This window comes from Lepus europaeus, chromosome 3, assembly GCF_033115175.1.
Source record: "Lepus europaeus isolate LE1 chromosome 3, mLepTim1.pri, whole genome shotgun sequence".
Classification (NCBI taxonomy): Eukaryota; Metazoa; Chordata; class Mammalia; order Lagomorpha; family Leporidae; genus Lepus; species Lepus europaeus.
Window position 1 is genome coordinate 106,884,325 of NC_084829.1, and position 27,178 is coordinate 106,911,502.

Genomic DNA, 27,178 nt, shown 5'->3' on the forward strand with positions numbered 1-27,178 from the left:
ACAGCTGACTAAAAACAATAAAACCCGTTTCACTAAAACCAGAGTTTTGCATAAAGTACTTGGCAGAAAGTCCAGAACAGAAAGTTCAGCACGCAGCAGCCAACCCTGTGGGTTGTCAGAGACAAAATAAGACCAACGTGTTTGTATGTCCCAAACTCAGCCAAATACCAACCCCAGCATCTTGTGAGGAAATGAGGCAGCCGCATCTCCACCTAGACGCTCTGACCTGGAAGAAGTGTAGTTATTATTACAGCCCACAGTAAGGCCTTATGGAAAGGAGGGAAACATTATGAAAACTGCTTACATTGACAAAAGAGAAGGTATGAAAAGACGTCTCTACCTGCTCACTAAAATAATTTCAGAGAAAACTCATTTTGTTTCCTAATTTGCCTTAAATTAAGCTTTCTGTGTATGGGATATCATCAATTTTATATATTTTAGAAAAACTCAAGTACTTCAGTAATGGTTTTCTGCCTTTGACATAGTTAATCTGGAACTCTGTACCTCAGGTTGACAATGCAGTGTGGTCAACAAAAACTGATAATCTACTCTTAGCATCTCTCCCCGTAACACCCTCAACATGGGGTGCTATAGGAAAAAAAGGGGAGGGGGTGGAGGCTGGTGCTGTGGCATAGTAGGTTAAGCATCCAGCTGCAGCACCAGCATCCCATATGAATGCCAGTTCGAGTCCTGGTTGCTCCTCTTCCAATCCAGCTCCCTCCTGACGGCCTCAGAAAGCAGTAGGAGATCCAGAAGAAGTTGGATCCTGGCTCCTGGCTTTGGATTAACTGGCCATTGTGGCCATTTGGGGAGTGAGTTGGCAGATGGAAGACCTCTCTCTTGTCTCTCCCTCTCTAACTCTGCCTCTCAAGTAAATATATAAGTCTTTATAAAAAAATAATTTTTTGGCTTGCTTTGAGGTCTATCAATCTTATTTTTCAAAAAGTTAATAGTTTATACAAGTAGAGAATAACTCTTCCTTATCTAATTACACAGAAATATTATTCCTATTCCTGTTTTCTCCCTACTGTATATAAAGGTTCTTCATGATACAAACCAGATGCCCGCCTTTTAAAGAAAAAAAGGCAGGGTGAGGGGGTGGTAGCATAGAGTACATGTGGCAGCAGTTCAAGAAATCTGGTCCAAGTAAATGAAAGCCTTTTAACAAAATGGATTTTTAAAAATTAAGCAGGCAGGACAAAGTTTAAGAGAATCTTCATTAGTAGAAATCAAGATTCAAGTTCAAAGGAGGCTGTGGTTGCCAACTGAGTGCATAAAATAACACAATGAACCTTACACTATAGATTAGTGATGTTTCACCCTGGCTATTCCACACTGATATAGAAGACAGCAATATTTTAACCATATACTCTTCATTAAGGGAGGCACTTAATTCACTAGTCTGGCCATGGATGTGTCTTGATTTTAATATCCAATAGTAAATGCCAAAACACATTCTTGTTACTGAATACATCATTTCAGTACAAATGCAGTCATCTACATAAAATGATGCCTTTCAAACTGCTGAATTTCTGATAATTACATACCTTTTTAAAGATTAAATTTTTTAAAATTTTATTTACCTGAAAGGCAGAGAAAAGTGGGGGCAGGGAGAGAGGGAGAGATTGACACTGATTTCCCATCTGCAGGTTCACTCCCCAACTCCTTGCAATACTGAGAGTTGGGCCAGGCAGAAGCCAGGAACTCACTCTGGGTCTCCCACATGGATGCCAGAGCCCCAACTACTTGAGACATCATCTGCTGCCCCTGTGCACATTAGATGGAGGCTAGAATTGGGAGAATAGCCGGGACCCAAACCCAGGCAACTCCAATATGAGATGGGGACATCAACTAATAGGCTAAACACTGCCCCTACAAACAATTTTTTAAAAATATCTATTTATTTGAAAGAGTTACAGAGAGAGGGAGAGGGGAAAGGGAGAGATATCTTGGTCCATCTTCTGCTGCTTTTCCCAGGCCATTAGCAAGAAGCTGGATTGGAAGTGGAGCAGCCAGGATGGGATCTGGTGCCCATATGGAATGCCAGCATTGCAGGCAGCAGCTTTATCTGCTATGCCACAATGCTGCCCCCTCTTCCCCCCCCCCACACTTTTTAAACAAAATATATTGGGCAAAACTCTAAGGCTAAAATCAACATTATCCTATCTCATTTCTTTAATCTTTGGAAAATATCTGATTTAAACAAAATGTTTCAAGGAATTGTTGCTCATTTTCAATTAAGACATTACACTTGGCACTTCAGTATATGACAACGTGTCATTTCAAACAGGGCAGAACTGGATTATTCAAATAATCCTGGGACAACCGAAGGGAGGACTGGGGTCCCTGACACTTGAGACTCTCATTACAGTATTTATCCAAGTCTAGTTCTGGGTGAAGTAGAATTTACCCAGCTCACACCTGGATTACTAGAGTCAACTTCCAACTACACTGAAGAAGTTGTGAGATGCCTGAGTCATCCCAAAAAAGCAGAAGGGGAAATGCTGGGGGTGGGGAGAGGAAGATAGAACAGTAACAGGAAAGATTAGAAGAAGGGAAGATAGATGCATTATCCAAAATCAATTCTTCCTCAAACAGAAAGGGTTAATCAAGACTAATAAAACAAGAAAGTTACTGTAGTTCTAGAATCAAATAAGTGCATTTTCTTATATTTGGGGGCTAGAGTCAAAAGAGAGTCTCTCCTTTTCTCAGCAGACACACTGGGTCATGATGGGACAAAGGACATGGCATGACTTTTCTACCTTCTCTCGGACCCAGCAGAAGACAAAGGACTAATCTGGGTGTTCCCAGGGAGCTCTGAGATTGCATCCAAATTCATCCTAGTGCATACACTGGCAGAAAGTAGAGCACTGACTCCATCCAGCCTCCCACTGCACACAAATTAACCTCTGGGAAAAGTAAACAGGTGACAATTACCTTTAGATTACCCAATGGGTCTGGTTCTCATTGAAATGTTTTATAAAGACTCCTTATCTTGGAAAAAGCATAGAAAAATAAAACGAAGCTAAAAAGCCAGGACAAAAATGGAATGGTGTATCAAGTATGGATGGATAAAAATTACAGAGCAATCTTAGAGGGTTGGGTCAAAATCAGGAACCTGATGTTAGTAAATGCGCAACTGCCAAGATAGCATGTAACCTCTAAATTGAAGGGTTCTCTGTAACATATGGGTGGTGATGATAAAGAGCAATAATGTCATCAATCCCAACTACATTATGAAAGACAGAACATTTTACAGAAGCTGGTGTTGTGGCACAGTGGAGGAAGTCACTGCTTAGGTTGCCCAGAGTGCTGGCTTGAACTCCTGCTACTCTGCTTCTGATCTAGCTCCCTGCTAATATGCCTGAGAAGCAGTGGATGGAGGCACAAATACTGCAGTCTCTGCCACCCATTTGGGATACCAGGATGAGGTTCCTGGCTTCCGCCGGACCTAGTTCCAGCTGTTGTGGCGATGAGGGGAATGAACTAGAGGATGGAAGATCTCTCTCTCCATCACTCTGCCTTTGAAGTAAAATAATACATTTTTAACAGTTGACTAAGGGGCCAGCTCTGTGGCACAGAAGGTAAAGCTGCCACTTACAGCTCCAGCATCCCATGTGAGTGCCAGTTTGAGTCCCAGCTGCTCCACTTCCAATCCAGCTTCCTGCTAAAGTGCCTGGGAAAGCAGAAGATGGCCCAAATCTTTGGGCCCCTGCACCCACATGGGAGACTTGGATGAAACTCCTGGCTTCGGCCTATCTCAGCCCTTGCTGTGGTGACCATATTGGAGTGTATCAGTGGATAGATGATCTTTTTCTATCTCTGCCTTGTCTTCTCTGTTGCTTCTTAAAATAAATTTATTTTTTTTAAAAAGCTGACTAAAAATATCTTACAGATTATACACACATGCATGTGAGTGCTTTATTATAGATCTAGTCTGATTTTTAGTTGTTTTTATGTCTCAGAGGTGGAGGGGCTGTCACACCCTGCAGTGCCAGCATCCCATATGGGCACTGGTTCAAGACCCAGCTGCTCCACTTCTGATCCAGCTCTCTGCAATGCCCTGCGAAAGCAGTAGAAGATGGCCCAAGTCCTTGGACCTCTATATCCATATGGGAGAACTGGAGGAGCCTTCTGACTCCTGGCTTCAGATAGGTGCAGCTCCAGCTGTTGCGGCCATCTAAGGGGTGAACCAGCGGATGGAAGACCTCTCTCCCTCCCTCTCTCTCTCTCTCTCTCTCTCTGCCTCTCCTTCTCTTTCTGTGTAACTTTGACTTTCAAATAAATAATAAAAAGAGTAGGACACATGAGCTGGTGTTCCCAGACTGTGGCACCCTAATACTGGTCAGTGATACCAAAGATCAAACTGCCTGTTAGCTTTTTGCTTATTACTTGCCTTACATAAATGGGCAAAAAGCAAACTAGGGCTAATAATAGTAACAGCAGCAACAGCTAGCACAAAGTATTTACTATGAATTAGAGCACTGTTTTTAAAGTTCTATTATCTGTAAATAATGAGCACATGATGTACCCATAATATTTAAGTCTAGAAAGACTATGAGGCATTCTATAGTTTCCATGAAAAAAAGTCAGTTTTCTAGACTGATCTTTACATTAGTCTATGAGGCAGGTACTATTATTAATTCTATTCCATAGCACACAATGATCAAAGCACTGGAATCTGAACCCAAGTTTTCTAACTCTAAGTGAGTACTAGTGAGTGTAGGATGGGGATTGAATCCAGGAAGTCTAGTTCTAGTGCTGGAATCTTTAATTATTAGTCTCGAGTCCATTTAAGAGCTCTTGATAACATGGAGATCGCTTTAGACACAAGACACAACTGTAGCTGTATGATTGTATTAAGTTTTTATTTACTTGAAAGGCAGAGTTAGAAGGAGAAAGAGAAAGAGAGAGAGGCAGACAGACACAGACGAAAAGATATTCTCCATTATCTGGATCACTCCCCAAATGGTCACAATGGTGAGGCTGAAGCCAGGAGTCTGAAACTAATCTGGGTCTCCCACATGGGGCCCAAGCACTTGAGCCATCTTCTGCTGCTTTCCCAGGCACATTAGCAGGGAGCTGGATGGGAAGTGGAGCAGTATGGACTCAAACTGATGGGATGCCAGCATTTTAGGTGGCAGCTTAACCCGCTGCACCACAACACCAGTCCCAATAGTCTCAGTTTTTCAAAGTTTAAAAGTTACAATTTTCTGCAAAACTCACTTTTGAAACTCTTCTTAGTTACATGACTAATTACAACTTTATTTCTGGCCAGTGCTGATAATAAAAGGCATGGCAGGGGCAGGTGTTGTGCAGTGGGTTAAGCCAGTGCTTGGAACACCCAATCCCATATTGGAGTGCCTGGTCTGAGTCCCAGCTTCCTGCTAATGTGCACCCTGGGAGGCAGCAGGTGATGGCCCAAAAACCTGGGACCCTGCCACCCATGTGGGAGATCTGGATGGAGTTCCTGGCTCCTGCCTGGCCTGGCCCTGGTTGTTGTGGGCATTTGGGGAGTCACCAAATGGATGGAAGAGTTCTCTTTCTTTCCCACTCTCTGTCTGTCCCCACCCTCATCCCACCTTTTAAATAAATGCATCTTAAAAGGCAATGCAGATATTCAACATGGTGACCATAAGCCAAACAAAAAGCATTTCTTAAATTCCTATTTAGGTTACTTCAATTATTCCTCCACCTGTAGCTGTAAGGAACTGAATTACAGACTCTGAACAAACATTGGCCAATCCGGGTTCTAGGAGGCAGAGCTGCCAACAGCAAATGGCTTTGGTGAAAAGCAGATGTAGATGCTAATCACAGCACAGACCTCACAGGCTCTCTGAAGGTGTGGCTGGAAAAACTATCCTGAGAACCAAAAGTCCTGTCCCCTCAACAACCCTCACAACCATCTCAGAGAGCCAACAACAGCCTCCACATCACAGTGTCACTTCAAATCTCTGATCTCATATCTGTTTCTTCATCAGGGTCTAATCCTAACACATTGACTTTCAGAGCATGAAAACTCTCAGTGGGTGCTGACAGCACCACAGAAGAACTATGTATGTTTTGTATCTCTGCATGAATCAGTGCTTGTGTACTGAAAGTACTGTTCTAATCAGATGTTTCAAGTTTGTTTATGGATCTGCAATATCCTTAAGAGAAAGGATGAATGACTTGCCACAAATGCAAAATTAAATCATTTGTTTGACTTATGCTATCTACCTACCTGCAAAATTAGCTGGAAAGTAAAGATAAGCAAACCATTTGAATCATTTTATTTTTGTCACAGCACTTATCGGTACATCTTGCACAAAACATGTCTAGATGCTTCAGCATATTACTGATAATCACAACAATAATATATATTTTTTTAAATTATAAAAGCAGTATGTGTTTTTGGAATACATTTCAACAAAGTAAAGATACATTGTGTAAAAAGTGCAAGTTCCCTTCCCTAGAAGAATCATTCCCATAGCTTTTGACATGTAAACATTTTAAGTAGAAATGAAGAGATCTAGAAGCATTGTAAAGAAATATCCTCACCATAACAAAATATACTAGCACTTCTCTAAAATTGTCATAAACACTACTACTAGAGAATTTAGATATACAGAACCTCCAGGTGCCTCCTCCCCCCTCCCCCCAGTTTGGTCTTCCTGTGAACTATATTTTAGAAAAAATAAAATCCACAGATTTCAAAGGACCGCATTTGTAAGGTTGACACAGGCCTATGAGCGCTCCACATCCTGCTCAGGAATTCCATTCCTGGAAAGAGTCTGATTTAAAAGCATTATGGAAGCTTGCTCTTTGACAGAATTGTGTTAATTCTTTTGTAAATGAATGGTTTTCCTGTAAAGCACTACTTCCTAATTTATCTTTGTGCATGTTGGGTGTATTAAAAATGAAATACAACTATATACAAAGTTTCCTGGTTTCCTGCACACAATCCCCTAGGCACTGGAATGCGCATGCAAGCTAACATGTCTCTCTTTATATTCCAGTTTACATGGCTATATTTAGCAATTCTAGATCTGGGCAAGAACCAGGATTCTGCACATCAACATCACCAGAAATAACACATCTATTCAGGCACCACGGTTGGGGCACATTTCTACTCAAAATGAGAAAAGATGTTATGGTCTGCACACAGAAACCATACATGCTAATTCAACACTTTCCCACTGTTTTCTCTCTTAGGTAATAAGTGTTCTCAAAACAACCTTACACAAAATGTTTAAAGGCTGTTCTATTATCTGTAAACGACGAGCATGTCATGTACCCACGAAGGTTCAAATCTAAAAAACATATTTGGTGTCCTACTATCTTCATGGGGTCCATTTAAATTTGTATAAACATACTGATAAGAGACTACAGTTACCAACCAACAAAAATAACTACAGAACTCGAGTCATTTCAGTAAGCAAAGCTGCAAAAAAATTAATTCATCTTCAGATTTCTTGAACCAAGGCAATTCTGATTTCCATTCAAATTTTAATTGTGATTTCTTTACTTTCTCCCTTGTCCTCTTCGGAATCAAAACGTTTCAAAGGTTCAAAGGCTGTATGAGCGACTCCCAAATGGTGTCCTGTTTGCAACCACTCAGGAAAACACAAAATGTGACAACTCCACAGCTCTGAGGGCCGCTTCGGACACAAAAGGGGCGGTTTAATCAACAGGGTAAACGCCGCGCACAACGTCACGGAGCTCGCCCAAGGCGTTTATTCCAGGCAACATCGTCTGGTAACGGACTCGGAGGGATTTCCCCCTGGTCTGAAGCAGGCGGCGAGGGCCCAGGCGGAATCCACAGGCTGCCCTGCGCCGCCGCGGCACGTCGCGGGCCCGGGCTTGCGGAGACTTGCACGGGGGACGACGTTTGCCTCTCGGAGGCTCCCGCTGGCAGGACTGAGGCGGCTGATGTGCCCGGGGCCGGCTCCGGTGGGGACGGTCCTCCCACCACCGCCAGCTGCCCTGCCCCTGCCCCTCTCCCGGCGCCCGTCTCCTCTGGGGGCGTTTTCCGTGCGGCCGCGGGGGAGCGCCGCGAATTCCGTGCAGCCCGGCACCTCGGCCGGCCGCCCGCCCATTCACCCAGCCCACCAGCCCCTCGCCCGGGTACCTCGTCCTGGCCGCGGCCCCCGCCGCACTGTTTGCAGCTCAGCAGCTCCGAGACGGCCAGCGAGGCCGTGTACGCCTCGTTCGCGGCGGTGGCCAAGCGCATGTCGGCGCAGGGACGTCCGCGGGCGCGCGGGGAAGGCGAGCGCGGGGCGTCGGGCCGCGACTCCGGGCTGCAGCGCCTCAGTCGGCGCGGACGGAGAGGGGGCGGGACGGCACCGACAAACAAGCCGCGCGGTCCCGCCCCGCGCCCGTCACTCCGCCACCCTGGCGGCCACGCCCGCCAATGGGGGCTCGCGGCGCCGCAGAGCCCCTCCCCCCCGGCGCGGGAGGCGGTGGGTGGTCTGACGCCGCTGAGCGAAAAACAACCTGGAGGGCCCTGCTCCCGGCCGGGAGCTAATTTTCAGGTCGGCAACAGGCTTGGTGGGTCGGGAGGGGAGACTGCACCGAGGCTGGCAGGTGCAGTGAGCCATCAGGTTCACCTGGAGCCAAATAAGAACTAGCTTCTGGACTGACCCTAGCAGCACAGGACAACCCTGTCCCCTCTAACTGTCGTCAACGAGCGTTGCTTTCCTGCTTCCTTCCCAGCAATGCCCAGACTACGCTGGATGGGCCCGTCGCCTAAATTCGATGTAAAGTTTATGTTTGGTAGGCTGTTTCGAAACTATAAATATCACTCTCCTACATGATATGCCTCTCTGAGATCTCTTGAGTTGGCTTTTCTCGCCCTAAGTTTATTCGAAGGCTTTACAGTTTCTCATATTCCTTCATGAATGCCCTAGGTTATAAAGAAAGCATTTCTCTCTCTGAAATCTGATGAGGACTTTGGAAAAATCTAGATTATAAAACAGCTCACATAATTGACAGAGTTGGATCCATTTCTCTCAGGTTCTGTGTCAACACTATTTAAGTAGCTCTATTGACTTTTTTTTTTTAAATAAACCCTGAATTACATCTCTTTTTTGCAGGTTTGCCCTTGTGTTTTCCAAAGCTTACATGCTGAGTCAGAACAAAAGGGTTGGAACTTTCTGAGAGAAGGAAACAAATGAAGTTTAAAGCAATAAAAACTGACAGACACTGAACCAGGACTTGAAAATAAGTTTCAGTCTTGGGAGCAAGATGTTACAATGTCTCAGAGAAGACTAAGTTACTCTTTTAGCTCTTGAATGGTCATACTTGTAACTCAGCAAGTTAAAAATGGTTATGTATCTCATCAAGATAAATAAATGTTACCTGTTATTTATTTTATTTTATTTTTTTGACAGGCAGAGTGGATAGTGAGACAGAGACAGAGAGAAAGGTCTTCCTTTTTGCTGTTGGTTCACCCTCCAATGGCCGCTGCGGCCGGCGCATCGCACTGATCCAAAGCCAGGAGCCAGGTGCTTCTCCTGGTCTCCCATGCGGGTGCAGGGCCCAAGCACTTGGGCCATCCTCCACTGCCTTCCTGGGCCATAGCAGAGAGCTGGCCTGGAAGAGGGGCAACCGGGACAGAATCTGGCGCCCCAACCGGGACTAGAACCTGGTGTGCTGGCGCTGCAAGGCGGAGGATTAGCCTGTTGAGCCATGGCGTGGGCCTGTTACCTGTTCTTATAAACTGCTTTTTTTAAATGGCTAAAGCACCCCCAGTTTTTATTGGTTAAGAGAGGCAATTTGGGGTTAATGTTAACATAGAAGAAAAGGCTATAAAATAAACAGTCTAATCAAATGCCCACTCAGCCATAAACAAATACAGAATCAAACAAACCCAGTTAATCATCCAATTTGTAGCCATATGACATTACCCTCCAAGATAAACTGGTTGTAAATTAATAACTTGCAAACATAAATGCACTGGTTATATGGGACTCTCAGCTATAAAATACTAGATAGAAAAAGAGGGAAGTATAGGAAAAATGATGACTCTGGTCCAGAAGAATTGAGCTGTGATTTCATTTTCCAAGGGAATAGCATAGTTCTAATTGTCTAGTAGGGCATAACCTTGTTTGTGACATTAAAGTCATGACATTTGCAAAATGGAGAATGCTTACCTCCTTAGTTCCTAATGAGAAGCAATGGGGACAGAGGCCTTCCGCTGACCCAAAGGTGGCTTAAAATGATGTGATGCAAGTTAAAACTGCTAACTGTGTACATAGGGACGTGTCTAACACTTAGAGCTTGATAAATATTGATGGAACATTTCAGATATACTGAAATTGTAGAAGCAGCTCCAATTAGGATTTTCCCTTTCCCAGAAGTTTCAATCTATTATTTGCTTTAAGGCTGCCTTACATGAAAAGAAACTTGATTTTAACTTATATTCTAATTCAGTGGTTTACTAAGAACCTTCAAGCCATTAAATGTCAAGATTCCTTTATGGCTCTATAAAGACTGACCTAAATACTTCAAAGAGTACTAATTTCTGCTCTCTTGCATTCAGCAGTTTGTGAACTAGTCACTCTATTCTCCAACATAAAAAGGTTGCTTCCAAATAAATCTATAGTAACCAAGAGTTCCAACAAATGTATTAATTGGCCTGTAAATACTACCGTGTGGATTTCACTTCTGGAAATGTTTTCTTCCACGTTCAATTAAACATTTTGTATTTTCCAAGGATTTTACTTCTGGAGTAGCCACAGGTCCTACTCTTATCAACAACCAGTACTGGGCACATCCAGGCACACTGCTGACATGGCAAACACAGCAGGGACTGGAAAGGATATGCTTTAGACACAGATCACAGGTTTGCAGAACAGACCAGCAGCTATTTGACAGAGCCTGCTTTTTCAACATTTTCTTTAAGGAATAATTCTAACATCTTATCCAAGAAGTAACAGTAATTCGGAAACATTTCCTTGACTATGAAAATGTTTTGGACCACATATTCAGATCAAAGTGAGGTTTACTATGCCTGCATCTGTTCTTCCCAGGAATACTCTCCGCCTTATTTTCTTCAGTAAGAAGCGGTGCATGTATTTAAAAAGCAGAGTGCTACCAAATGACTTGTTCTCAGCAGAAAATTATGAAACATTAGGGGAGTCCTGAGTTGCAATGGTGGTTCAAGCTAGGCTTCTTGGAGGAAGAGACGTGAGCTGGAGCTTACAGGATTAGTAGTAGTATCGAGGTCTTGGTAAGAGAATCAGAGGAAGGCTTGGGAAAGTAGAGATAGTGATCTAAGCAATGGATCCGGCATGTGCAAAGGCCCAGAGACAGGAGAAAGAGTGTGGTTCTTTAGGAAGGCTAAATAAAGGGAGTTCATTGGGTCTGAAGCAGAGTCATGGAAGGAGTTGAGGTAAAGGTTAAGCAGTAACAACCTGAACCATGTTGGAGCTGCATTAAGGAATATGACTTTAATTCTTAAGGACGGTGGGAATTGCTGAAGCTCACCTTTAACCAGTAGGGTGGCACCACATTTGCATTTCAGCTAAAGTTTAGACAAATTTGTGGGAAGGGGCAAAACTGGAGGTGGGTGGGGAGACTTTTTGGAGGCAATCTCATCCAGGCAAGAGGGTGGCCTGAAGAACAATGGGAACTGAGTCAGGTGTGGGATGATGGTACCTTCTGGAGTTATAGCAAGCACTCTGTTCCTTGAGGGAGGCAAGCATGCCTTCCCTTAAACTTGTTTTTGAAATTGAGGAGATAGATTTCAAGCTATCTGCTCTCCTGGCTAAGTGGCTTCCCTGAACCCTTTTGGTCTCTAAAACAGATGATCAGCTTGTGAAAAGAAATAGATATATTTTGGTAGAAAGAATACTAATCAGGCTAAACAGCATAATCATGCTCTTATGGACTACATGTGAAACCTTTAAGTTTCTCATTAAAGAGTTACATTAAGTGCTAAAGATTCACACATTTATTCATTGAAATCAGAATATTTAATAATTGTTCTAAAAACACCTGGCAATGGTTTCAGCTATTAACCCCCAAAACTCCTTGATTAAGAATGGAAATGAGGGACCGACGCTGTGGCATAGTGGGTTAAAGTTCCAGTCTGCAGCGCCGGCATCCCATATGGGCGCCGGTTCAAGTCCTGGCTGCTCCACTTCCAATCCAGCTCTCTGCTAATGTGCCTGGGAAAGCAGTAGAAGATGACTCAAGTCCTTGGGCCCCTGCACCCATGTAGGAGACCTGGAAGAAGCTCCTGGCTTTGGATCAGCTCAGCTCTGGCCACTGTGGTCATTTGGGGAGTGAACTGGTGGATAGAAGACCTCTCTCTCTCTTTCTCTAGTGCAGCCTCTCTCTGTAACTCTTTCAAATAAATAAATCTTTAAAAAAAAAAAAAAGGAAAAGAAAAAAAAAAAAGAATGGGAATGGGATTTGTTAGGTTTCTGTGGCTTAGCCATTTTCTTGGGGGAAAAAAAAAAAAAAACCCTCTTGTTACCTAAAACATTTCATTTAGAAATACATACTGGCTTACAAGCTTACTTCTGCTTACTAATTTTGTCAAGATTTTTCCCCCCAGCTCATTATCTTCCTGTTTTTATATATACAGTTTGTCTGCGAAGCACTTTTTTTCCTTTTCAACATCATGTTTTGGGTACATTAAGATCCTTTTAGCACTGAGCTTTATATTCTCTTATTTACTCTCTACTTTTTCCACTTCTTCAATTTAATTTTTAGAGGTCTATTACTTTAAAGAAGCAAAAATGTTGACACACCTTTGGTCTCATCCTCTCCTTTGAGATTTCTTCCTTTAGAAATGCAGTGTTGAAATCTCTACATGCAACTTAGAAATATGGGCCACCATGCATATTTATAAATAAGCAGTATTCCAAAAAGTTTTTTTTTTTTTTTGACAGGCAGAGTGGACAGTGAGAGAGAGACAGAGAGAAAGGTCTTCCTTTTGCCGTTGGTTCACCCTCCAATGGCCGCCGTGGTAGGCACGCTGTGGCCGGCGCACCGCGCTGTTCCAATGGCAGGAGCCAGGTGCTTCTCCTGGTCTCCGATGGGGTGCAGGGCCCAAGCACTTGGGCCATCCTCCACTGCACTCCCTGGCCACAGCAGAGAGCTGGCCTGGAAGAGGGGCAACCGGGACAGGATCGGTGCCCGGACCGGGACTAGAACCTGGTGTGCCGGCGCCGCAAGGCGGAGGATTAGCCTAGTGAGCCGCGGCGCCGGCCAAAGTCTGGTTTTAAATTAGAATATTACTTTGACTTTAAAAAACCAGTGTACTAAACAGTGATCAGGTTTTTCCAGGTTGATTATATTAAGACCAGTAATGCATCAACTCCTGCCTATCAGACACTAAGCACTTTACATGCATAAAGCAGATCTATCTAATTGTTTTCATTTTACAAATTGATACAGAAACTTATAAGGCATGGGTAGCTTGTCCAAGGTTATGAAATTAAATGCAGCTTAGGATTAGAACCTAGGTTTGTCTGAACCCAAAGCAGCTGTCATTACTCCAGGTTGGTTCCTTTAATGAACATATATCTTAAAAATTTTTGATAACTCTGTATTAGCCTAAGTTCTTGATTATGGAGGCATGAAAAGAGGGCAGTAAGAAAGTAAAATTTATCTCCTCTGTTTATTCTCAAGGTGAGATTTGATTCTTAAAAATAAGGAAGAAATCTCAGAATAGGTGATCCTTGGTCTTTGAGAGCATCTCACCTCCATTTCTCTATCTCTGTCTCTCCTCCCAGGGTCTCTCTACATGCCCTTGGTGACCCTGGCTTTTCTTAGCTCCTTTACAATCTTACCAGAGTCCACTGGATCTTCTAAGTGTTCCTAGCATTACCTCATACTTCTTAGAATAGGTGGTAGGCTTTAGGAAGAAAGCAGGTTTCTTGAACTGAATCACAGTATTTATCATAAGGGACTGGTATCTCATATTTATTTATTTAGTTTGTCTTAACAGAATGTAGGTCACATAAAATCAGAATGTTTGCTTCTTTGTTCACTGCTGTATTTCCAATGCCCAGTGCCTAGCACAAAGCAGGCCCTCAAAAAGTTAGATATTGAATGGAAGAACTATCAAGAGATATTTCCATTAAAAAACAAATAACAACAAAATCCTTGAATCAACTGAAAACATAATAACAAATTTCAAGTCCAATATTGTTTTTGAAGATACAGGCAATTAGGACAAACGTTTTTAGAGACTGGAGGGCCACTAGATGTGCAGGCAGGCTTTGTGTGGGAATCAGCTTGTTCTGGGGTCAGATCTGCTCAACAACTTCTGCTTTTCAGAGTCTCTACCCTGCTTCTCTGTGGGAACCCACAGCCACTCCCAGGCCTGATGTTTCTGTGCCTACACCACCAGGAGAGTAGCTGCATGGGTTCTGGCAGTGGCAAGGATGGATCACTTGTTAAGTAGGCAGGTGAGCACAAGTCAGACACTGCTTGTATACATACCATTGTTTGACAAGATCCATGGAACATTTTGTAATCAGATTGGCTTTAAATATCCTCAGAGCCATCTAAGGTGAAATGACAGGAGAGAATGTCAAGATATCAAAACTAAGTGGGAGAATCCATTTAGAAGTATTGTTAACTTTTTGAAGGCTAATTATTTTTCAGCATCGCTGATTTTTTAAAATTTATTTACTTACTTGACAGAGTACTCTCATCTGCTGATTTACTTCCCAGATGCCTCCAACAGTCAGGGCTGGCAGGCTGAAGTCAAAACTGGGGGCAGGGGGACCACAGGCAGGGTCCAGGCAGAGGCCCAATTACTTGAGCCATCACTACTGCTTCCAAGGGTCTGCACTAGCAGGAAACTGGAATCAGGGAACCAGAGCTGAGACTGGAATCCAGAAATGCCAATGTAGGATTTGGACATCTTAACTGCTAGGCTAAATGCCTGCCCCAGGATCAATGTTGAGTTAAAAAAAAAAAAAAAAAAAAGAGGAATGGATTTAGTATGGTATATTATGAGCTTCAGGAAGAAGGTGAGTGTGGAGGGACTCTATACCACATGTTCTTAGGAGCTACTAAAGGTTTTAAACTAAGAAAAGGAAATACTGATAAAAATTCAAGAAGAGAAAACTGAATATATATATATATAAAATATATAATACATGCAAGTAAAATATAGTTCTTAAACTATTGAATATACTGTAGTATAAAATTTTGAAAATAATTTTTCAGGGGCTACATTTCATTTGTACCTAAAAAATGTGACCATCTATGAAATATTCTTTAAATTCTCATACTGCTTCTGGTTGTGGGCATAAACATGTAACCTATGATTTCAGATACATGGAGTTACACAGGTAGAATATAAAGAATTACCTTTTCAGAGTAGATTAAAACCAACCCCAATTATCTTTAACTTATCCACAGTCCTGATGGAAGTGAACTCTCAAGTTCTATTTCCTTTATAGAACTGATTTTACCCCTGGTTAAAATGTTTGGGCTAAATGCATACTAATAAGTCACTAGCATAATCAGGACAGAATTTTAAATGCTTTACTCTGCCTCTCAAATAAATAAATAAATCTCTTAAAAAATTCTAAAGGCTTTATTCATACTAAAGATAATTCTGACTCAAAGAACAAAATAGTAATGACAATCTTCCAGGATTCATACATCAAGTTCCCTGTGGCTTGTGCCAGCATCCCGGTGCTCCCTCTGGAGGCCGCGGCCAGGCGGTGAGCAGAGCTCTCAGCATGTGCTCTCCTTGCGGGGCTCCAACAACGCCCACTCAGCTCTTTGGTCATAATCTTCTAGTTGCAGGTTCTTTAATCCTTTAAATCACCTTCTTTCTTTGCCTCCTGAGGTCTCTGATTTTCCAAGAGGGTATTAAGTTGTAGATCTTTAACCTGGGCACAAAGTCCAAGGCCACATCTGGAGACTACTTGCATGTTGTTTTGCATCTTACAAAGAGAAAAGACTGTCCACCGAGTTTCCCATCTACTGTCCTCCCAAATCCTCACTGTGCCTCTATGAGCTGCTTCCCCTTTGCCCAAAGGGTGTGGGTACATTCAGAGCACTGGAGTTCAACAAATAAAAATGTTTATTTTTGCTTATCACTGCTAGCTTTCTGTTTAGCTAAACATACTCTCAAAACACAGAGATAATACCACTTTACAGGCTATGCTTTTTACTGAATTTAAACTTGGACAGAATTCAAGATTATTCTATTTACAGTAAGAGTATGGTTTTCCTAATTTTTGTGCTCTTATTTTTTGGCAAACAATTGAGAAATACTAAAATAGGATTTCATTTGGATGATACAAATTGGAGAAGATAATATTTGCATTTAATTTCTTAAATTTCATGAAAAGCAGAAATATCTTGAGATTGAGATGTAATGTCTGATTTAGACTTAACCTCTCACATAAATCATATAGATTGAAAGATAGCTTGGGACTCTGTTATGGAGAATTAACTGAGGAGTCATCTAGTTGATTACCTAATTATACAAACACATACACACACAACAACAACAACTCAGGTTGGAAATCTCCTGACTAACTAAACCCTTCAGACTATAGTTCCTCAAATTTACAATGAAGGATAATTTTTTTTTTTTTTTGATAGGCAGAGTGGACAGTGAGAGAGAGAGAGAGAGAGAGAGGTCTTCCTTTTCCATTGGTTCACCCCCCCAATGGCCGCATTGCGGCCGGCGCACCGCACTGATCCAAAGCCAGGAACCAGGTGCTCCTCCTGGTCTCCCATGCGGGTGCAGGGCCCAAGGGGCCATCCTCCACTGCACCCCCGGGCCACAGCAGAGAGCTGGACTGGAAGAGGAGCAACCGGGACAGAACCGGCACCCCGACCAGGGCTAGAACCCGGGGTGCCACAGGCGGAGGATTAGCCTATTGAGCCGCGGCGCCGGCCAAAGGATAATTTAAGTTCACAATCTTTCAAACTTTGTTTCAGTTCTTATATTCTACTCTTTTATATAATTCCTGATGATATAAGCTTTAATCTAACTAGAACTTGCATCCTCCTACACTCTGGGCTTCCTTGTACATTTTCAGCAGCTCAAAATTATACTTTATTATGAAGCATTAGATTTGAATATTCTTTTTCAAAATAGCCTGCAAATATTTAATATTAAGTCCCATGGAGACCGTCAAATGCTACTAATAATTCCGCTATTGGGCTAAATAGTTTCTTCCACCATCTCTGTAAGCATCTATTAAAAGTTTTGTTGGGGCCAGCGCCCTGGCTCACTTGGTTAATCCTCCGCCTGCAGCGCCAGCATCCCATATGGGCGCCAGTTCTAGTCCCAGTTGCTCCTCTTCCAGTCCAGCTCTCTGCTGTGGCCCAGGAAAGCAGTGGAGGATGGCCCAAGTGCTTGGGCCCCTACACTTGCATGGGAGGCCAGGAGGAAGCACCTGGCTCCTGGCTTCGGATTGGCATAGCTCCGGCCGTAGTGGCCATTTGAGAGGTGAACCAATGGAAGAAAGACCTTTCTCTCTGTCTCTCTCTCTTTCACTGTCTAACTCTGTCAAATAAATAAATAAATAAATAAGTTTTGTTAATAGTTATTGTGCTCTAGTTTTTTAAAAAGATTACACCTGTCTACCTCTGTTTCAGTGAATGGACTGTTACAGCAAGTGGGTACTTTCCTTTGACAGTGCCAGGAGAAGGGGTGGGTATTTGAGATAGCCATTATGATGCCATTTGGGATGCCTGCATCCCATATTAGAGTGACTGGGTTCAAGTTCCAACTCCATTCTCTATTCCAGCTTCCTGCTACTGAGCACCCAAGGGAGGCAGCAGAAGATGGCCTAAGTGGTTAGGCCCCTGCCATCCATGTGGGTGTTCCTGGCTCCTGGCTTTGGCTTGGTCCAGCCCTGATTGTGGTGGGCATTTGGGGAGTGAAGCAAGGGATGAGAGATCTCTGTCTCTGTCTCTTTGCCAAATTAATAAAATAAAAAAATTAAAAAACTGAAGCTAAAAGTGCTGTGGGAGGCTCAGGTATGTGTTCCTGAAAGAGGATAAGTCAGTGTTGTAAATGTCAAAGGAAAAGATGGCACATCTCATTACAATGCTCTAGTGTATATTGTACAGTTGGCACTTCTTAATTTTTACATTTATGATGAAGAATGCAAGTAGTTGTTTGATATTAGTAATTCTTTTGATGTTTCTGTTCAAGTTTCAAGATGAATTTAACTGTAGATTATCTTGATTATGCAAGGTAAAGAATTTTTTAAATTTAAGACTACTTATTATTTGTGAATCCAGACTGTCTTGATTCTGTGCATCCAAAAAATATAAAAATAAAACCATGGCTACAATCCACTGCCCTTTAATTTCAAGTTTGTTTAAAATTTGAAATAACCTCTATTGTTGTCACTAATTAACTATGATTATTTTAATTTTGTTGTTTGAACTTAAGGGAACCATTTATTAATAAAATACTAGCCTTAGATAGTAGATACATCAGAATTCTGATAATAGTGTTTTATTAAAGAACATGCTGACCAAAATAGTTTTAAGCTCATTTGCAGATCACTGTTTCATATTCACATAGCATCTCATGGTCTATATGCTAAACTCACTGTAGGTTTGAAAGATCCAACCAAGTTTGTAGCTCTCTGCATTATCACTGAAGGCTTGGGTCAGAGAATGCCCTGAGCAGGGCTACTGGCTCCTGCAGAATTCGGGGTGGGAGGGGGGGTGGGAATCTAGTTCCAAGTTCCCATCAGTGCCAAACAGAGCCTTCAAGAAAACAGGCTGAATTTCAAACCAGTTCCCCTTCCACCAGAGCTAAACTGTCTTGTACCTGGCTCTGCACCCAAAAGGATTATCAATCCTTGGAGGCCTTCCCAGGAAAATGTGAATAAAGTCAATTTCAATCTTCAGTGACACACATGCCAGTATGGCCAATAAATAGCCTTTTTCCCAAATCATGAAACTTTGGCCTAATAAACTATTATCACATTACATTTTAATTGAGAAAAAAAATTAATGAAGTTCTTTGGATTTGTTCTCATTAACAAGTTTATTATTGATATGCACATAAGCTTTAAGTCTTATAATAAGTAGGTTTTAAAATAATGTATTTGCTATCTACAAGTAGCACTTGCTTTATGTCCATAAATTGAACTTTCAAGTATTCAACCAAGTTTTTAAAAATTAAACCACAATACTTTAGTTTGTGCATCACCCACGTAAAATTTACACCTTAAAATCTTAAAATACTGCACACTAAGTTTACAAATGGATAGATTAAAAAAAAAAAAAAAAACTAAACTTCAAAAGATGCCAGAAAAAAATGTAGTTCAGGGGAAAGAGCAAAGCGGGATCAAAATAGCAGGATGCAGTTCAAATAGGTCACACTCAACTTGTAACTTTCCCTAAGAAGAAAAAAATAAGCTTAGCAACAGCATTCAGCCAATCACAAAGCAGACAAACAGGTAATGCCTCAACTGCTGCAGACACCAATGAGGAACAACCTCCAATTTTTTTTTTTTTAATGAAACAGTGTGAGAGAAGAACACAACAAAATATAAGACAGGATAGATGGTCCTAGTTTGCAACTAACTGATACAGATAAATCTCTTCATCAGCCCTTAACAAAATATACCAGATTATAATAATGTTGTGATAGTTTATTTCATCTTATGTCAGACAGTACATAAAATTATCATCAAAAGGTTATACTATTTTAGTAAAAATACAGAATTTTGTGGGAAATACTTGTCTTTGCTGTGAACAAATTCCCACACACCCGGTTTCCAAAACCTATAGGGGAGAAAACCCAAGAGTAAAAAGCCACAGTCCAGATCCAAAAATATAAAATATGAGCCTAACTAAGCACATAAAAATACAGCCTTCAAGACAAATACAGGATCCAGCAAGCTGAACACACTGCACAGTGCGATCCTATATAATACATATCCTTCTTTGAGAAAAGCTTTTCTGAAGATTTGAAAGAGATTTTTAAGGAATTACAGATTTTATTACTGTCATGTTTAGTTTAAACTTTAGTATTTGCTCAAATTGATGGAGTTTGACTTGCAATATACCCACAAAAACACTCTGAAACAATAGTTAGCAGTTTTCTACAATTTTGCTTTGGCTTGCCAAATTCAGTCTTCTGAAGCAATTTCCAATATTTTCTGTAGAAACCTCCAAGAACTACTTTTTGTTTTCAAGAACTCTGACAGACTTTTTTTTTTTTTTTTTTTTTGACAGGCAGAGTGGATAGTGAGAGAGACAGACAGAGAGAAAGGTCTTCCTTTTTGCTGTTGGTTCACCCTCCAATGGCTGCTGCGGCTGGCGCATCGCGCTGATCCGAAGCCAGGAGCCAGGTGCTTCTCCTGGTCTCCCATGGGGTGCAGGGCCCAAGCACTTGGGCCATCCTCCACTGCCTTCCCGGGCCATAGCAGAGAGCTGGCCTGGAAGAGGGGCAACCGGGATAGAATCCAGCGCCCCAACCAGGGCTAGAACCCAGTGTGCCAGCGCCACAGGCAGAGGATTAGCCTGTTGAGCTATGGCGCCGGCTGACAGACTTTCAAATACTGCTGTGGCATAGCTGGTAAAGCCACCACCTGTGATGCTGGCATCTCATCTGGGCACCAGTTTGAGTCCTTGCTGCTCCACTTCCGATCCAGCTTCCTGCTAATGGCCTGGGAAAAGCAGTGGATGGCACAAGTGCTTGGGTCCCTGCTACCCACATGGGAGACTTAGAAGAAGTTCCTGGCTTCTGGCTTCGGCCTGGCCCAGCCCTGACTTTTGTGGCCAGGGAATGAACCAGCAGATGGAAGATCTCTCTCTGTCTCTCCCTTTCTCTAACTCTGAATTTCAAATAAATAAGTAAATCTTAAAAAAAAAAAAATAGTGCTTAATCCATTAGCTGGTTTTAGTTCCCTAAACATATTTACTTGAAGTGGATCATCTTGACTTAACATTATGTCAGTATCTCCTAAACTCACCATACACTTGCTAATAAAACTTGGCTTGCTAATAATATTAAAGAATATTGTCAGTAACACACCTGTGAACATTTTCCCTCAAGGGTTTATTGAACTCTGTATACTCTTAGAGGTGGGGAAAATTCACTCCTGTTTGGGGAAGAGCCCTCATTTTTATTTCATATTTGATTTCCTTGCTTCATCCCTCCACATTATCCTCAGTTGTAACAGATAACAAAGCCGCCTTGAATCAAGAAAAGAAAGTAGTTTCAATGTATCATTTGGGAAAGGGATACTCCATACCACACTCAGGGTTTCTTTGGGCTCTTAAACTCTAATAATTTAGAACAGTATCCATCCAAATACTGCTGAATGCTTCATCAGCAGACGTCAGATCCATATATCAAAGACTGGTTAAATTTACAACCCTGTTTGTATTAAAGGAGACATCAGTCCAATTTATTCAACATTTGTTCAGCCAATGCTACTTCAGCACTTACTATGTGCCAGGCCTTTTCTTTTTCCTTCCAAGTCTACATTCTTTGAAAGCAAGATTTGCATCTTCTTCCTTTCCTTTTTAAAGATTTATTTTATTTATTTCTAATACAGAGCGACGCAGAGAGAAGGATAGAAAGTGAGATCTTCCATCTGCTAGTTCACTTCCTGAAATGGCTGCAATGGCTGGGGTTGGGCCAGGCTGAAGCCAGGAGACAGGCACTTCATCTGGGTCTCTACCTGGGTACAGGGGCCCAAGTACGTGGACCAACCTCCACTGCCTTCCCAGGGGCATTAGCAGGCAGCTGAAGTGGAGGCATAGTAGCTGGGACTGAAACTGGCTCTCCAGTATGGGATGCCAGCGGCATTGTAAGCAGTGGCTTAACTTGCTGAGCCACAACTCCAGCTCCTAAGCATCTTCTTCCTTTCTCCTCCCTTTTCCTTCTCATAATTTCCCATAGTGATTCACCCTCTTAAATTTTTTGCTCCTAAAGGGGCACCTGGACAGAGGAATACTTTGAACCATAAAGACAAACAAGGATAAAGGGCTTGCAGAACAGGATTTCTTGTTATGCTGAAAATTGACTTTTAAATGCAATAGTCAGATAAATGAGTGCCAATTTACAGAGAGCTCCAAAACCAATAACTCAGATTTTTATCTAAGTTTTATTCCAGAAGTAAACAGATGCTATACTTCATGGTTTCAGACATAATATTAATATAAAAGCTGAAACATGCTGTGGTTAGTGGGCATCAAGTGCTATTCAGCATTTTACACATATTTTTAACTGGTTAACTCTCCTAATAGCCTGTTAGGTATCTGCTTACTTCATTTTAGAAATGGAACACTCTAAGAGAGACAGGTAAGTACCTAGCCCAAGGACACATAGCCAGCAAGGGGACTGTGAAAGGTTAAAACTCAAGCAGAGCTGATTCCAAAGGCATGGTCTTATTAGCATTTTGTGATGTGACCCGGTAATGTTTTTGTTTCCTTTCTCATCGTTGATGTGCCAATGACTGTGTGCCCATCAGGAGAGAAGCCCAAGGACCACAAACTCTTCTTACTATCCCCTCTGACCTTCACCCACCTAACCGCTCACCCACCGTCTGTGACCATTCTCATCATTTCTCCTGCTCCAGAAAATCTGGATAGGCCCCTCACCGAGCCCACTACCAAAATTAAAAATGTTCCAGCACATTTCTTCATATCACTTTGCCTTGGCTACTGCCCTTTTCATGCCTGTGAATCCTACCCCAATTTCTTTTATTTCATTTACCAACTTGTGGATTTTCTGAACCTTTACCCATTGCTCTGACCCTTGAAGGCATTCCTCTTTTAAAGTTTCACTAAGGAGGGGCTGGCGCTGTGGTGCAGCTGATTCAGGCCCTGGCCTGCAGTGCCAGCATCCCATATAGGTGCTAGTTTAAGTCCTGGCTGTTCCACTTCCAATCCAGCTCCCTGTTAATGTGCCTAGGAAAGTGGCAGAAGATGTCCCAGGTCCTTGGGGCCCTGCACCCACATGGGAGACCCAAAGGAGGCTCCTGGCTCCTGGTTTTGGGTCAACTCAGCTCTGGCCATTGCAGCCGTTTAAGGTGTAAACTAGCAGATGGAAGACCTCTCTCTCTCTCTCTCTCTCTCTCTCTGTAACTCTGTCTTTCAAATAAACAAAATAAATCTTTTTTTTAAAAAAAAAGTTTCACTAAAGATACAGTATTATAACTTCCTTTAGAAGTTTTCCAAAATTTTACCTTCTGCACAAAAGCTGGTGAATCAGAAGTATCTTCCACCACTTGACATTTTACCATGCTAGTACCATCTCTGAACCTCCAAAATATAAACCATCCACTCTGCTTTAGGTACAGTTATATTATTTGTGGATGTGCCTATGTTGTGTGCATTGCCAGGGTACAACCACAAATATCAACCACAAATATAAGTTCCTTCTATGCTAAGTACATTCTGTTTCAGATACAAGGATCTGGAAAAGCATATTTGTGGATGTATGTTTATCTTGCTTCTAAATTATAACTACAGCATACCACACAAAAACAGGTAAAGGTTTTGCACATGGGACACTACTAAGAAAGCAACAGGTTTGCATCTAACAAAGAAAAAGAGTAAAGCCTTTTAGCACAAAATATAATATTTTGTGTAAAAGAAAACATAAATAAATTGGCAAATAATCATTCAAAAAATTTAACTATTTATTTGAGCAGCAGAGAGACAGGCAGACATAGCCAGCCAGCCAAAGAGTGCCAACCTGCTGGTTCCCTCCCCAAACACCCACAATGGACAGTTCCCAATTCCAGCTTCCTGCTAATGTGTGCTCTGAGTAGCAGCAGGTGATAGCTCAAGTAACTGGGGTCACTGCCATATACATGGGAGACCTGGATTGAGTTCCCAGCTCTGCCCCAGATGTTTTGGGCATTTGGGGAGTGAACCAGTGAATGGTAGCTATCCTTCTGTTTATCTATTTCTCTGTCTCTGAAATAAACAAAAATATGGACAGAATTCAGAGTGATTTTTTTGGTATAATTAAACCCAATGATGACACATACAGACCCTGTGGAATGTTTTCCTGCACATTTGAAAACTAGTAATTTTAACCAAAATAGCCACTGACTATTGACATAGCAATATTGCACTATATCTAAATTGGCTTTTTTGACAATCTTATAAACTGATGCTAGGATAGGTCAAAACAAAACAAAAACAACAACAACAACAAAAACCAAAAACAAGGGAGTGAGAATGAGAGACACAAAATAGAACCCCCAAAGCTAATATGCCTAAGTGTGTGTACTGTGCTCAGAGGAAGCCTGGCTTGCCTTTCTTCAAGACAACTTTTTTACTTGGTAGAAAATTATAACAAGCTTGCATATATGGTTTCTTAGTCCACAGTAATTTAGAAGGGAATAGGGACTACCGTTAAACTAACAACAGAGAGAAAAGGGATAGTTGACCATTTAATCACTGGAGAAGGATCAGAAAAAATGCTAGAAAGAAGAACTTGGACAGCACTGTAGAAGGAGGCCATTGGTTATAAATCATGTCTTAAGCTTTAAGGAGCCCTGACAGCACTGTGTGCTAACACTCAGGGTGGGTTTTTTTTTTTTTGTTTGTTTGTTTGTTTGTTTTTTAAAGATTTATTTATTTATTTGAGAGTCAGAGTTACACAGAGAGAGGAGAGGCAGAGAGAGAGAGAGAGAGGTCTTCCATTGCTGATTCACTCCCCAATTGGCCGCAATGGCCAGAGCTGTGCTGATCCAAAGCCAAGAGCCAGGAACTTCTTCCAGGTCTCCCACGCGGGTGCAGGGGCCCAAGGACTTGGGCCATCTTCTACTGCCTTCCCAGGCCATAGCAGAGAGCTGGATCGGAAGTGGAGCAGCTGGATCTCGAACCAGCACCCATATGGGATGCTGGCACTTTAGACCACGGCATTAACCTGCTGCACCACAGCGCCGGCCCCAACATTTAGGATTTAAAAACTGATCTCCACACATGATTCCTATTCATAGCACGAAACACCCAGAAATATGTTACAAGAGATATCATTTAAAATGGCTGAACTGGTAAAGTAATAGAAATCCTGAGAAGCCACAAAATGACCAAAAGGAGAAGGTAAGCAAGGAGGCTGGCAGCCAGGGGTCCTCAGTAAATTCGGACAGCAGCATTGGCCATAAACCAGAGAACCCATCATGAAGCTGAACTCTCAGGGACTAAATGTTCCATGAAAGTAATAACTGGGAAAAACACCCCATCTTACAAATGAATGGAGAAAATTTGCCTGCTTCCACTGTTATTCTTGTTGGGAAGGCATCCTCCTGAAATATTCAAAAACCTAAGATGAGTCACACATGAGGAGTTGGAGGCTGAATTAACTCTTTGTCTTAAAATAAAAACAAAGCAAGGATTTACTGAATCGGTTAGGGCCTTCAGGCTCCAGCCAGAAATTCTCTTCGAGGAAGACAAAATTCCAATGAATATAAACTTATAATCATGAAACATACTATGAAAGAAGGCACTATTGGTGAGGGTGAGAAGAAAACAACAATTCAGGCCTCTAATAATTGCAAACATTAGAATTAGTAGATACAGAATACCAGTTCAATGTGTTTTAAAAATTTTTTAAAAGAAATAGGAAGTATCAGTAAAGAACAAGAGAATACAAAAAAATAATCAGAGTTGAAAATGAATCAGGGCTGGCATTGTGACATAGTGGGTTAAGCCACTGCCTGTGATGCTGGCATCCCATATGGGCACCGATTCAAGTTTCAGCTGCTCCACTTCTGGTCCAGCTCCCTGCTAATGCACCTGGGAAAGCAGTGGAGGATGGTCAAGTGCATGAGCCCCTAACACCCACATGGGAGACCCAGAGGAAGTTCCTGGCCCCTGGCTTTGGCCTGGCCCAGTTCTGGCTGTGTGGCCATTTGGGGAGTTAATCAGCAGATGGAATGTCTCTCTCTCTCTGTAAATCTGCCTTTCAAATAAATAAAATCTTAAAAAAAAAAAAAACAAAGAAAATGAATCAAATACAGTTTTTATAATAATTGCAACTTAGAATTCAATTGATAAGCAGTATATTCAGCATAGATGAAGAGAAAATTACTAGTAAAACAGAAAGTAAATCTGAAGAAAAAATCCAGAATGTAGCACATGGAGCACAGACGTGGAAAATATGAGTGAGAAAATAAAAGATACGACAGATAAAGTAGAAAGTCTAATAGAAATATAATTGAAAGGAGATATCAGAAGAAATGCGCTAAAAGTAATATTCTGAGATGGTGGCTGAGAACTATCCATAAAAATGCCAATTCTTATTTTTTCAAGATTTACAAATGTAATTCACATACAGCAAAATGGAAAAAAATCTCAAGAAAAAGGAAAGATCTTAAAGTCCACAAAAGAGAAAAGCCACATTCCCCACAAAGGAAAAAATAAACTGACATAGGGCTGGCATTGTGGCATAGCACATTAAGCTGCCATCTGCAATGCTGGCATTCCCTATGGATGCCATTTAGAGTCCCAGCCACTCCACTGTGATCCAGCTCCCTGCTAATGCACATGGGAAAGCAGCAGAATATGGCCCAAATGTGTGGACCCTTGCCAGCCATGTGGGAGACCCAGATGAAGTTCCTGGTTCCTGGTTTTGGCCTGGCCCAGTCCCAGCCATTGCAGCTATTTGGGAAGTGAAGCAGAGAATGGAAGATCTCTCTCTGTTTCTCCTTCTTTCTCTGTAATACTGCCTTTCAAATAAATCTTTTTTTTTTTTTTTTTTTTTGACAGGCAGAGTGGACAGTGAGAGAGAGAGAGACAGAGATAAAGGTCTTCCTTTTCCATTGGTTCAACCCCCAATGGCCGCTGCAGCCGGCATGATGCAACCAGCGCACTGCGCTGATCCGAAGCCAGGAGCCAGGTGCTTCTCCTGGTCTCCCATGTGGGTGCAGGGCCCAAGCACTTGGGCCATCCTCCACTGCACTCCTGGGCCATAGCAGAGAGCTGGACTGGAAGAGAAGCGACAGGGACAGAATCCTGTGCCCTGACTGGGACTAGAACCCAGTGTGCCGGCGCCACAGGCAGAGGACTAGCCTAGTGAGCCATGGCGCTGGCCTCAACTGCTCTAAATCTTCACCAACACTTGGCATGGTCAATTTAAAAAATTCTAGTCAATATAATGGGTCTTCTAGGGTGGGTGGTAGGGATTCATGTACTTGAGCCATTACCTGTTGCTTCCTTGGGAGCATATTAGAAAGAAGCTGGAAATGGAAGCAGAGCTAGGGCT

The 27,178-nt window shown here is 42.2% G+C and overlaps 1 protein-coding gene across 2 annotated transcripts in view; it reads right to left on the minus strand.

The window, feature by feature from the left end:
- SESN1 (sestrin 1) overlaps positions 1-27,178 on the minus strand; it is a 113,864-nt gene that overhangs the window by 13,220 nt on the left and 73,466 nt on the right. The window contains exon 1 of one of the 2 annotated variants that reach the window (XM_062186589.1): positions 8,111-8,227. The exons of the other annotated variant lie outside the window; for it this stretch is intronic. Coding sequence (XP_062042573.1) covers positions 8,111-8,212 — 102 coding nt within the window. The 5' untranslated portion in view covers positions 8,213-8,227. Of the gene's footprint in view, positions 1-8,110; positions 8,228-27,178 lie in introns of those variants that run through there. 2 annotated transcript variants of the gene reach the window in all.